General features: G+C 38.4%; 1 protein-coding gene across 1 annotated transcript in view; it reads right to left on the bottom strand.

Annotated features, from left to right (window-relative positions):
* The window catches only part of GLI3 (GLI family zinc finger 3), a 243,747-nt gene that overhangs the window by 68,809 nt on the left and 160,428 nt on the right, over window positions 1-14,510 (bottom strand). The window contains exons 6-7 of the mRNA XM_073332835.1: window positions 10,103-10,249; window positions 502-703 (exon numbers count right to left, since the gene is read on the bottom strand). Coding sequence (XP_073188936.1) covers window positions 502-703; window positions 10,103-10,249 — 349 coding nt within the window. The remainder of the gene's footprint in view (window positions 1-501; window positions 704-10,102; window positions 10,250-14,510) is intronic.

Genomic DNA, 14,510 nt, shown 5'->3' with positions numbered 1-14,510 from the left:
TTGGCCACCCCTGATCTAGAGGGTTTAATGATAGTATCAGAAAGCACTTGAGCTTCACATTTTTGAACACAGTACCACTGGGACACTTTGCTGTCTGTTGTGTTTATGGGCAGGATTTTCAAAATCATTTAAATGACTTAGTTGCACAAGTGCCAATCCCATCCTATGTCTTTATATCTGAATATTAACCTGTGTGTGTGTGTGTGTGTATTTATACACCATTTTTGCCCTTTATATTGAAAGTTACCTCTAGTGGATAATAAAATGGCTCAAAGTTCTCTATTAGTTACTTTTCCAAGCAAGAAATACTTGGCGCTATAAATTTTGCTCCAGTCAAAAAGACAGATGGTACAGACACACAGAAATATATATACATATAAAGAGAAACACACGTGTGTATATCTGCATCCATGCAGATTTATGGTGTAAGATCGATAATACAGCATTATACACACAAAATGCTGTAACAAAAAATTAATCAATACTTTGCAGAGTTTTTACCTTATTGCACTTGCAGATAAGTGGCCATAGGAACCACTAGCTGAAGAACTGCTACGAGAATTATTGAGAATTGTGACCAAGGAGTTTGGAGATGTCCGTATCATGGTCTGAAGGTCAAAGCTATGATCAGACAGGGGCGATATGGACAGCGTACGCTTTCGGCTTGGTCTAGTTGACAGCCTTGGACTCGGAAACCTGGCACCTGTTATGTAAACAAAAATAATTATCTACCAAAGTACGCTACCCCATTTATTTATGACTCCTGGCGATGGGTATAAAGAGTCACAACATGCTGTGACAAGCCCATTCTTTCCACTTGTGATCTACTGGCTACAATTGAGGAAAATTAGGAAGAAAAATTTATCTTCCTATGGCTTACCTCAGGGGAGCTCTGTTTATTAATGTGCAAGCAAAATGATAAATTGCTAAACAAAAGGGAAAGACTTTTATATGTTATCCCTCTCATTTCTGGTGATTTATGAATCTGATGGCTGCTTAGACATTCACATCATTAATTCAAGCCCAAGCGATGAGACAGTGGCTCACATCAGGCGCTCCCTGAAACCCCTGCTACTTCAATGCAAAGAGCCAAAAATAAACTTCTAAAATACAAAATAAAGATTAAGATGCAGCTTTCCCTTTGCTGATCATAATTCCTCCTGGCCAATGCTAGCTGCAAAAATAAAACAGATGAATAAAATAATGCCATAAAACAAAATGCTCTATCAACAGAAGTCATCAATTCGACAGTCACAGCATTAGGCTTTTATTTCAATTTTTTCAAGTAACTAAGAAGATTTGTGGGGGTGGATGAATCCATTTTTTCAAAACTATAGTTTAAGCTTTTCAGAGCAGTGCAGGGGATTCGATCCCACATCTTCCATTAAAATGAACAGAACATGTATGGCTAAATTCTCTGTGCGGCTTTGAAAACTTCCACTATTGGGCCGGTACTCCTCCTGACCTGTAATCACAATTCTATCGTGCTAATGGGAGATATATCACTTTCAACTTCATCCTAATATTGATTTATGTAATCCTCGATTTCACTGTAAGCAAAGTTCTAGAGCCAATTATTTGTATTAAAAATAATACCACCTGCACTTCTTATTTCAGTCAAATAAACTGGTAATATTGGAGCATGCCATGTAATTTTGATGTCCAGGGCCACAAACTCTTGGTTCAATTCCTATTTTTCTAACTGGATGGCTTGCAGCTCTGTGTAACTTCTCAACAATTAAAGAGTAGGTTACAGGTTTCTGTGATCTTTTCTTTATACTTCCCACTACTTGGTGCTCTAAACCTCAATTCAGCAAGGTACTTAAGCATGTGTGTAACTTTAAGTACGTGAGTAGTCCATTGACTCCAGCAGGACTATCCATGTGCTTAAAGTTAAGCAAATATTCAAATACATAGCTGATTTAGGGCCTTCGTTAGTGTTTATAGACAGCTGATGTAGAGATCTGCTCTTTTCCCAAATTTCCTGATGTTCTTTGTTTACACATTTCATGGATACGTCCAAATAAAAGCTTGCTAATTTTATTGTTAAATATAGTAAGACTGACATTTTCATTTTAGGCTCTCTCACTTTGCTTTTCTCCTACTGCAGTTTTTATTTTGAGGTAAGCTGACTTTGTATTTCACCCATTTCTATGCTTGCAATCCAGACTTATTCTTTGACTATGATGTGTTGTTTTCTTCACACATTATTTCAATTCTCGGTTCCACTTACTAAACATCTCCAGAATTCACGATTACTTAACAAATTTTGCAGCTAAAACTATGGTGCATGCCGTGGTTCTTTCCTGTCTCAACTCTTCCTAGGTTTTCCAACTAATCTTCCTACCGCTACTCTATCGGACACGCAAGTGGCACAGAATCACAGGACTTGTCTTAATTTTCATTGCTTGCAATTTCCTCGCTTGACTCTTTTCCTTAGACATCTGTATTGGTTGCCCCTTTTTGAGTGTGTTCAGCCAACATTCAAAATCTTGTAATTAAAGCCATTGTTTTACGGTTGATATCATTCTGTGATCTGATCTCTGCTTATACTCCCCCTCATAAACTGTGCTTAATTTGGAACACTCTTTGACCTCTACTAAGACTGCCAATAAGGGTTGCCTTTGGGATCAGGGTTCAGGGTTTTTTCCCACATCTTTATTCCTCCAGTCTCTCACTGGATATTCATGCTGCTGAATTATCATTTAAAACTTAAACTTGAAGATTTTATTTTTTTCCTCGAGCTACTTCAAGCTATTTTACTTAATCTGTTTTATCTCTCTTTTTATGAGCATGCTATTGTACTGTGTGTACATCTGCTACTTTATGAAGTGCAGTGCCTTGATACTTCTAAAGCCTGATATGTTTTATCTCCATGAAAGTACAAACATTGATTAGTGGCTATAAGAAGTTGCTATGCATTTACTAAGGATATACAAGATCCACGTGATAGTAAAAGAATAACTACATATTAATATTTTGCATTTATTTAGTAGTTTTCATCTATACCTCTCATATGGGCCAGATTCTCAGCTGATATAAATTGGTACCGCTACACTGAAATCAATGGAGTTATGCCAATTTGCATTAGCTAAGGAGCTAGCTCAAAGCACTTTAAAAGTGAGTTGTTATTATTATCTCCATTTGACCAAGTGGATAACTGAAGTTCAGTCGTCCACAGTGAAACATCAAATGAGTGGGGCAAACAGGACTCTTTGCACAATCCACTAGACCACAACTGAACAGCTAAATGGTATGTTATTCACAGCATTGTTATTGTCATTATTTATAATCCTTGCTATGTTCTACACCAGCTGATCCCTCCCCCCCTCCCTTGTAGTCACATGGATAAAAGCACCAATCATTTATTTTCCTCAGATTGATAGGAATGGGATTGGTCACAAGACACTGGACATGCTCATGATGAGGGAAGCATAGATCACTTTCTTTGGATAAGCATGACATTGTTACATGTTACAGTTCTGTTTTTAACATGAGAAGCCTGACCTCTGCATAAGGATGTTACCAATGATAATTTAGGAAAGATTTTAAACTTGATTTTTAGGACTTAAGTTTAAAAATATTTATTGTGACTGATCAGAATTCCAGATCTGAATGTGTATAGATAGAGGTGACTGCCATTTATTTGATGTAAGTGTCCTGGGGAATTTGTTAGAGACTTGCCAGACACAGACTGACTGTTTCTGATTCTGAAATGAGACAATGCGCTGACTGGGAAAAAGGCAAACCACAACTATGTTTATAAATCAAATATCAGCTAGTTATGTTTTCCGCTGCAAATGAGAGATGTATTCCAATGATTTTGTTGGAAAATGAAGCGATCATTAAAAATACTATAACATGAACCCTGCTAGATTACATTTCTCATCTGCAGTGAAAGCTTAGACAGCCTGATAAATGATCTACAAACATAGTTGCACTTTGCCTCTTTGCTGATCAGAGCATTGTCTCATTTCAGCATTAGAACCTCTTTTGGCAGTTCTATACCACATTTCCCAGGAGAGAACACTTGTACCAAATAAGTATCACCCATGTCTGTACTACCCCTAGGAGTCTGAAGAGAAGCATACTCATCCTTAACAAACTGCACAGAGCTACCAAGTATGATTATCCTCATCCTGGTGCCCCACAGATGTTCAACAAATGCATGACTCCCTCCTTCTCCCTTCCCTCTCTAAAATGAGCCAACCCATTCTTAAGTCACACTATGGTGGTTTGAAAAGACTCTTTCCCTCAAATGCTCATTAAACCTCCCTCGTCCCACCCAACTGCTATCAGCAGCCAGTCTTCTCTTCAGCACAGAGCCGCTCTGCGCCAGCTCATCCCTGTCCCCTGGCTCTGTCGTAGGCACATAAGTGTTCTGGCCAGAGACAAAGATGTGGTATGGCAGAGCAGAGTGAGCAGAGCAGAGCAGAGCAGAGTGGATTTATAACAGGGAGCCTTGACTCAGCCTTATCATTCAGAAGCCACAGATTTTCTTTTCTCCTTGGAACATAGTCGTCTCACCTGGATCTAGAAATCAGTCAGACCCCAACTTGCATCTACCTGGGACTTGGCCAGTTTCCTAAGGGGTAACAGTTCTATATGTAAACAGAGAATTCCTGTGTCACATGAGATGATGGTTACAGCCAAATCAGAGCACCACAGTACTTGGTAATGGAAGAGTAGAACTGGCTTCAAGTGAGACAGTGACTTTCAAAATGGAAAATCCAATTAAATGACCGTTTTTCTTGCATTCACCATTGAATTAGGTTTTACATTCCTAAAAGGTTTTAAATATGAAATGATCATTCATTATGTTGCAAAATGTTTAGTATAACAATATTCTGAGTTCGTATATTACTATAAAAAGAAATAGATCATAATTTATAATCATCTCTGTCTGCTAAAATAAACTTTGCAACTTTGCTCTGGCATATATTTTAAACACAAACACTTCAGCGTTTATTAATTTGAGATGTTTATCTGTTCATAGTATTCTTCCAATGAAGCATCACATTCCATTTTTTGTAAGATTCCTGGAGACCAAAAATGCAGAGCCAGTGATTCACTAAAAACTCCATTCACCTTCTGAGCAAGCACTGAAAAACCATCAACTTTGGAGGGTGGTGAAAATAGAAGGTAGGCTGTGGCATTCTACAGAGCAGAAGACAGACTTGTTTAAGAATATAGTCCTTGTGGAGTAGATATTATACTAAAGGAAATTGTAATATCAGCTAGTGAAGCTTTGAGACAGGGATGTGTAGGCAAAAATCAGAGTGAGTGTTAAAAGTAAAGACTTATTCTGAGGGTGGAGCTCATTTCTAAAATAGCTGAAATCAATTTCAATCATTACTTTCCAAAATGGAATATGCCTTGCTGCAAATTGGTCCATGAATTCGATTTCTGAATTCAAGTTTTTAGCATCAATTATTAGGGAATAATTTTCAGACGTATAATTTTATTCCTTTAAATCACATTTCTTCAAACTGCCAAAGGAACTGGTCTTCTTTGAAGGCTGTGAACATGACAGGTTTGAATTTTTGAAAATAAACTAGAGCTGTGTGAAACTTGGTGGTTTTGGTTCACAGACATCAGTAGAAGTTTGGTTTTACTTTCTGGAAGTACACATCCTGAATTTTGTCTTGGTTTCCAAACCCATAAATCCCTTGATGACACACAGGGGAAGGAATGGGTCTACTAGCCAAAACTTGTCCCACCTTTTCTTGAAACTCAGCCTACATTCAGTCAAAAGGTCACACCTCAGAAAGTCTTACAGGGTGGGACTGTCAAAAGCACTCAGTGTAGACCTAGCTAGCTCTGCTCTCACTGAATTCAATGGGAGTTCACCAAAAAGTTCCCACAGAGCGAGGCTCCAGAGCATGTAGGACATTTCAACCCCCTGCACAAGAGCCAAGCATCCTGTCCCCCACTCCAATAAAAATGGCTCTCCAGCACCATAAAGCAGGAAGAAGGCAGGGTGTTCCCCATACCCTGTATAAAGCTCTGTGTCCATCTTCTGCATAATGCATATAGTTATTATTTGTATTACACTAGAGTCAAAAGGCTCCAGATTTGATCATTGTGCTCACTGCTGTACACACACACACACACACACACACACACACACAGAGTAAGATACAGTCTCTGTGTCACCTTCTCCATATAGTAAATTCAGAACATTCTCTGTTTCTGACCCATTGTTGTACAGAATACGTAAGCAGGGATCTTTCGGTGGGTCTAATCGGCTATTTCTCAGAATTTTGTCACAAATAATGAGGGAAATTATCAACTTCTTTTTCATTCTTTTTAACAAGATGGGGCAGGGTGGAAAGAGGACTTTTAAAATCATCATAATGCAAACATGGGCATTCTGATCATTCAAAAAAAAAAGCATCTTAATATTGGCTTCCTGCTAATTGTTTTGTTTCTCTTTTCTAATCTAAAATTCTGACAAAGAAGAAAGGGGTTTTCTTTAGCATGATGAATGATAGGACATTCAGATGCCTACTTAATGACAATTAATTTACTGTATATCCATGCAAGTTAAGATAGTTTTAATTAGTTTTTACAAAGTAAAAGGGTAACTTCATCCTCTCTTTAGATAAAAGAAGCTATTGCCTGACTAAACACATTCTCATCAAATACAGAAGGTGAGGCTAAGTGACCTTCTTAGGATTCGCTCTTATTTTAATTCTCTATTTACTGTTTAAAATAACCCATTTGCATAATACTGCTTCAATTTTTTTGACTTTAGTCCTGAAATAATCCCTAATTGAAAAGTTGCTGCTATAATGAATTGCAAATGTGTGATCTCAACTTTAAAACCAAACACAAAACAAATTAAAGTGCATATATCAAATATCTGGACAGCTGTCCCTGTTTGAGATTATGTTTAGGACCCTTTTTTTATGAATGAACAGAGAGCATATGCATCAAAGATCAACATCCTTTCCTTTAAGCACAGGTGCTGGAACTAGGGTGCGGCAGCATCCCCGGCTTGAAGAGGTTTCCATCATGTACAGGATTTACAGTTTTGTTCAATGGCTTTCAGCACCTCCACTATACAAACTGTTCCAGCACCCCTGCCTTTAAGTAAAAAGAGGTAATTATTTGTGATGCTGAGGCTGTATTTCTATGCATGCTCAATCCTCCAGCTGTTACTCCACAAGTAAGTCTTTTGATGTCTCTAGCGTTATTTGTGTAAGTTAAGGAAGTATGGGCTGGATGAATGCACCATAAGGTGGGTAGAAAGTTGGCTAGATTGTCGGGCTCAACGGGTAGTGATCAATGGCTCCATGTCTAGTTGGCAGCCAGTGTCAAGTGGAGTGCCCCAGGGGTCGGTCCTGGGGCCGGTTTTGTTCAATATCTTCATAAATGATCTGGAGGATGGTGTGGATTGCACTCTCAGCAAATTTGCGGATGATACTAAACTGGGAGGAGTGGTAGATACACTGGAGGGCAGGGATAGGATACAGAGGGACCTAGACAAATTGGAGGATTGGGCCAAAAGAAATCTGATGAGGTTCAATAAGGATAAGTGCAGGGTCCTGCACTTAGGACGGAAGAACCCAATGCACAGCTACAGACTAGGGACCGAATGGCTAGGCAGCAGTTCTGCAGAAAAGGACCTAGGGGTGACAGTGGACGAGAAGCTGGATATGAGCCAGCAGTGTGCCCTTGTTTCCAAGAAGGCCAATGGCATTTTGGGATGTATAAGTAGGGGCATAGCAAGCAGATCGAGGGACGTGATCATCCCCCTCTATTCGACATTGGTGAGGCCTCATCTGGAGTACTGTGTCCAGTTTTGGGCCCCACACTACAAGAAGGATGTGGATAAATTGGAGAGAGTCCAGCGAAGGGCAACAAAAATGATTAGGGGTCTGGAACACATGGGTTATGAGGAGATGCTGAGGGAACTGGGATTGTTTAGTCTGCAGAAGAGAAGAATGAGGGGGGATTTGATAGCTGCTTTCAACTACCTGAGAGGTAGTTCCAGAGAGGATGGTTCTAGACTATTCTCAGTGGTGGAAGAGGACAGGACAAGGAGTAATGGTCTCAAGTTGCAGTGGGGGAGGTTCAGGTTGGATATTAGGAAAAACTTTTTCACTAGGAGGGTGGTGAAACACTGGAATGCGTTGCCTAGGGAGGTGGTGGAATCTCCTTCCTTAGACGTTTTTAAGGTCAGGCTTGACAAAGCCCTGGCTGGGATGATTTAATTGGGTATGGATCCTGCTTTTGAACAGGGGGTTGGACTAGATGACCTCCTGAGGTCCCTTCCAACCCTGATATTCTATGATTCTATGATACAGAATTTTATCTATCTCTTTAGGTTTTCCTAGAATGCCCATCATGAGGGTAGGTAAGTGCTGAACAGGCAAATTACAGTAGGTCAGAATGCCAGTTTGGATTGGGCACATTATTTATCAAGCACTTTGGGATTCAAGGGATTATACACAGTGGACCAGATCCTCAGCTAGTGTAAATAAGGATCGCTCCATTGACTTCAGTGGAGCTATGACAGTTACACGAGTTGAGGATGTGTCCAAGTGTGATTGTTATATTTACATGTCTTGAACCATCCAAAAAGCAGAAAATGAATGTTATAATAAGTTGCTATTAATATGTGCCAAACACATTAATAGCCCTTTATCCCCCCCCCCACACACACACACCTTCTCTCCAACTCTCTCCCTTCAAAACCCTTTGAAAAACTCCATCTTCTGTGAAGCTTATCAGACATAATGTCCACAAAGCAGATTCTGGTTTTTATAAGCACCTCCAAGTAGGAAATGAGTATGTTTGGAATATTTTAACTACTGTAATGCACCATGCACAGTAATTGAATATAGAATATGTAATTGAAATTGAATTGTTAAAAAATGTGCTCACCTTCTTTCTGACTAATAAAAACATCTAATTTGCACACTCAATTCCTGCACGATATATCTTATCAATCACTTATTTAACATATATTTAAATGAATGTCCTTGCAACACTGACTTTCTTATGTCCTCATGCTTTCTGTGGGTGAGCCTCATAATTCTCACATTCTGTGCAGACTCCTTGGGATCAGCAGCCCCGGAACATGGTCAATAATGAGATATAGACGTGAGGAAACCACATGCTGGCAAGGATTTAAAAGAATCACAGGCTAAACCAATTCTCTAATAGTATGCCACGTGGGAAGCAACAAGGTTTTATTCCAAGCCCCAGTCTCTTACTTCTCAAGTTATGGTGGAGATGGGGGAATGAGGATTTCATAGACAGCATTAGCAGCTCCTGAGTGAAGTGCTTTGCACAGCTGTTACTCAACCCACAGTAACTCCATTTGGTTGACTAAAAAATAGCAGTGAGCAGCTTCAGATGGAGTGCTCTCCCTCAACTTTGCGGAGAGAAATGGAGGCCACAATAAAAGGTCTTGAAGATGATGCAGCACGTGGAAGGAGGTACATAGCTTAGAAATTTGAGGCAGCATCCTTGGGGATTTGGCCATCCACATTGCCTGAGCCAGAAACAATCTCCAAGCTTAATCAGTACCAGGATACATAATTTTTAAACATATCTGCTGCTCTCTGAAGATGTTTTAGACAAATGCTATAAAATAAGAGTTGTTCACATTGACTGGTTGCTGGGTTTTTTTGCGGGAACGGGGACACTAACTAAGGTTAGGAAAATGGACGTAAATGTTTATTTATGAACAATGACTACTGGTGTCAACAGCAACAAAAATATCGACATTAAAGATAAACACGACAATGTTTGTTAATGTAAGGTAACCTTTTCAAAAATATTTAGTAATTTAGGAATCTGAAAGTTAGTTTTACCCACAGCCCTTTATTTTTAGAAGCAATCACATTTCTTTCCTTAGTCGCTTTCAAAGTTTATTATCAGATTCACTTTGCTACCTCTCACTTCTTTTTTAAACTACTTTTAGGCCCCGATCCTGCAAAGAGACCCATGTGGGCACAAACTCTTGCATCTGCACTGAGCTCTACTGATGACAGTGGGGCTTCATGTGAGCACAGGGAATTTACCCATGGGGTTCTCTTTTCAGGATCAGGGCCTTATTTGTCTCACTTTTTTCAGCATGATCACTTACTATCCATGGCGTGAAGGTATTCCATATGAAGGGCACCAGCTCCTGCAGTAGCAGCTGAAGGAATAATGTCTGCATATGGGCTCCGCTGACCTGCCAATAGAGCCATCTGATGGTAATATTCAGCTGGACTGACTCCAGTGTGTGGAGCTAAGAACACAACATAAAAAAGCACCATTAATGACGTAAGAAAAACAAGAGGCAAAATTTTATTACTCCACTGCTTCCCTTTGGCTATTAAACCGGCTTTTTTATTTTTTAAAGCAACGCAACATCTGCAATATGCCGTGCAGTCAACATACGTCAACCAGTGATACTGCAAAGACATCATTCAGAAAATGGCAAGACATAAAATATTCATTTACCAGTGACACTTACCATTCACAGTGACCTCATTTTTTATATTTATTTTTTTAAGTGACAGACTGACTGACAGGCCTGGAAACTAATACGTTTTATTTAGTCACAAGAAAAGCTAACCACAAGCAGCAAAAGCTTCTCTCCTGTGCCAATGTGTCTCAATCTTAACCTGAAACACCTCTTGCAAAGCAGGTCAAGTTCCATGATCATTCACATCTCCGAACGCCCTGCTGAAAATACCGAAAGGATGTCATCAGTGGGGGAATATTTTGTGAAATGCAAAACTGGACTAGGACAAACTAATTTCTTTCAAGCAAATTAGCTGTCAGACAGGAACAATTTATAGGCATTTTTAGCCAAGGCTGGATTCATGTTAATGAGTAAGGTTCCCCCTTCCCCCCAGATCCTACATATACATGAGTAATGGAACTCATGAGAGTGGTCCCAATGACCTCAATGGGTCTACTTAGGTGTGTACGGCTCAGTGCCATAGAGGAGAGAGGCTGTATATGCCATTACTGTGTTCATGAATCATCCAATCCCCTGCAGATAACCTCCTTTACTTATAAAAAACAACTCAATTTCTGCAAAAATTATTCATGATCTGTTTTTCCTCCATACAATTTTCAAGCATCACTAAACTCCATGCAATGAGCTGAAGTGTAACATTGGAGTAATATTTCATTTCAGTGGCCCTCTGATGCTGCAATTATTAATAGATTGTTTTGTGGACTGAGCAGAAGATTAGTCATTATTCTTGTTTCTGCCACAGACTTCCTGGGTGAGCTTGGGCAAATCACTCTACCTCTCCGGTCCTCAGCTGCTCTATTTGTAAAGTGGAGATAATCATACTTCCCTAACTGTGCTCAGAAGAATGTTGTGCAGCACGGTTCATTAATATCTGTAAAGTACTTTGAGATTTTCATATTTAAGGTCTCTACAGCAACGGAGTATTTTCATATTTATACTTGTTATTCAGCGCCATTCCTCCACCATTTCATTGGCTATGTTCTGAGTGGAAACACAACTTTAAGCACTAATCCTGGAAACACTGAACAATTTTATTCACATGGGACTACTAACACGGGTAAAGTGGCTTATTTGCATTAGTGTTTGAAGGATCAGGTCCTAAATGAAACACCACAAACACAGGAACCAGGTTTATTCTAAAAGGAAAAATGAAATGGCAGAGTTGGGGTGGGAGCTCTTACAGGAACAGGATTTACAGAGTATTTCAGTATGTTATAAAATAAAAAGTGTTCTCTGTTATATCGTGAGATCCAATATAAATGAAGAATAAACATTATTTTAATCAAACTTTAGGAAATATTAAAGAAAAATAAAAGGATTTTAGACAGTGCAGGAAAGGAAACCACAAGAGAAGTGAGCTGAGAAGAATTCTTCTTGTTTTCAAATTACAAATTGATTTCTAAAATAAATGTAATCCACACCTTGCCACTGTCACTTTCTGTAAAATGACAAGAAAAATATTTGACCACAAATTAAAAAAAACCCTCACTCATTACACTGAGTCATTGATTTTGAAGTTTTACAGTAGTAGACGACCATATCATCTTTCCAGACACACTTAAAACACTTCCTGAGCTTTCTGACATAAGTGTCTGGGTTAACTAACAATAACGTTGGCTGCAAGCTTTAAAATGAAATGCTTCAGAACCTATCAAAGCATATAGTGAGCATATAACTATATTACCAATGTTCCATAAATTGAAAGAATTTTTGGTTTCCTTAAGAAATCTTTCCTCTTTTTAAATACAAGAAATTGGCCAATTAATAATGGCTTGGTTGAAGGGTAATTGAGTTCAGTTAGGATGTGCAATTTATTTTTTAAAATATGTAAGTATTTTATAAAAGCAAAGCTCAATGTGGCTACTCACATATGTAAAGTTCCTCCTGGCCATATTTGCAGGGATTATCCCACTAAGTGGGATTCTAAGTCTAGCTCTCCCTGTGACTGGACCTTTAGAATTTGAGCTGTTTGGGGCAAGGACTGCTGTCCTGATTCTCTTCCCATTTACAGCAGCTTTTACACCAGGGTAGCCTCAGTGGATTTACCCCTGCTTTACACCTGTGTAAATCAGAAAAGAATCACACCCCCTGCATAGTGGGCACTACTGCAATACACATAACAACTGGCTCAGTCCTAGACCCCACCTCTAGTTCCTTTGTGTTGCTGTGGGAAATCCATGGGTGGACCAAAACCGACAGAGCTGGCTCCACACCATTTGTTTTCCCGGGTGAGGTGATGACATAGTATGCAAAGCACTCATCCAGATCCTCAGCTGCTGTAGCCACTGTCTACAAGTTGCATAACAGAGCAACTCTAAAGCTGCTCTATATTATGCGATGGGCTGTTTGGCCCCTGGATCAGTGCAACTGTGGACTGAGCCCAAAAAGAATGATCTAATTGACCTAAAGCAATTTAACTGGCAATAGATATTTCATCATGACTTTTAGAAAAAACAGCATAATTTTACATACCTTCAAATGCAAACTGTGTGTGACAGAATTTATAATCAAGCCACTTATACCTTTAGTATTGTGTGTGTACACAGGTATATACTTGAACTATTATTTATTATTTGCATTCCAGTAGAGTCCAAAATGTGGTAGGTACTGTCAACAAACAAGGGAGATTAGGGTCTGATCTGAATAGATCTGTCTGAATAAGGGCTTTAGAGTTGCACACTTGACTGGCTTACCTGGCTAACTATGAATTCTATGTAACATATTTTACAACCTTTAATTAAATATGTTTTTTATTGGGATACCTATGAAACTTCATACTGGACAACAGAGATGGCAGTATGCTGATTTTTTAATTTCCATGAGCAACTGAGGTGGAATTAAAGTGTAAGTGAAATTATGTAGGAATCTCATTTGATAGCCGTTATTAAATTGTTCTTATATCAATTTTTTTAAAAAGCCTATATACATAAATTTACTTCGTAAGTTATATTACCACTTTAACTCTTTCAATTTTATAAATATATGCCATCAAAGTGTAATTACAATGCAACTAAAATGCAATGATAATAAAAGCTATAAAGCCTTACACAATTCCTTGTAATTTTTCTTTGTCCACTTCTATTTCCCAAGGATTTTGCTTCCACTTTCATAATTAGGGCTATTTAAGAATTCAGGACTTTTTTTTTGGCCCATGGCGGTATCCCTATAAATCAACTTATACTGCATAGTTTACATGCTGTATGTATAGCACAATACTCACATGCATGCATGCACTCTTATATGGTGGCTATCCCTGTGCTATGTAAATACCTATACATTGCCTGAAAATCAAATACATAAATAAACACAGAGTATGCAGTAGAATGTTTTAGATATACAAGAATCTATCTTTATTAGCCAATCTCTGGTCTTAAGAGGTGACTCTGCTCAAATACATAAACCGAGTACTAACTTGATCCATATTTATTAGGAAAGTTTATTAAGTTTTCTTGTGCCTACAATATGTTCAATTCTGTACACAGTTTGCAAAAATAAATACAATCACTGCCATAAGACATTACAATTGATTCTGTTCTAACCAGTCCAGTTTGTAGTCTCATGAGAGATCACTTAAGACAGATTTTACTGCAGATACAGTGAATGTATGTCTATATCTCTGCATATGTACATGTGTATGCCAATATACATGTACATATATTAATATAAATATATTTGTGGGGGGAGGGCATGTGAGAGATTGAGAAAAAGAGAGAGGTTTCAAAAGCTATAAAAAGTTATATCATATTTATTCGACAATAAACGTATAGAACTTATTTGTGTCAAGATAAGGATTTCCAAATAGTCATTAGTGTTCTTTTTAAATGATTTTGCTGGTCATCATATAACACTGTTTGTTAAAATAAAATGTGTAGAATTAACCATGATTTAAACAACAACCAGGCTGTCGATATCACCAGTGGATATGTGCACACATACACTTTGATTGACATTACATCATTTTAATTTATTCTCATAAGACGAATATGCACCCATAACTAATGGGTTAGTGTAAAGGTATAGG

This window comes from Lepidochelys kempii, chromosome 2 (genome assembly GCF_965140265.1).
Source record: "Lepidochelys kempii isolate rLepKem1 chromosome 2, rLepKem1.hap2, whole genome shotgun sequence".
NCBI lineage: Eukaryota > Metazoa > Chordata > Testudines > Cheloniidae > Lepidochelys > Lepidochelys kempii.
The sequence above is the reverse complement of the archived record's forward strand: the minus strand, read 5'-3'. Positions and strand labels throughout refer to the sequence as shown.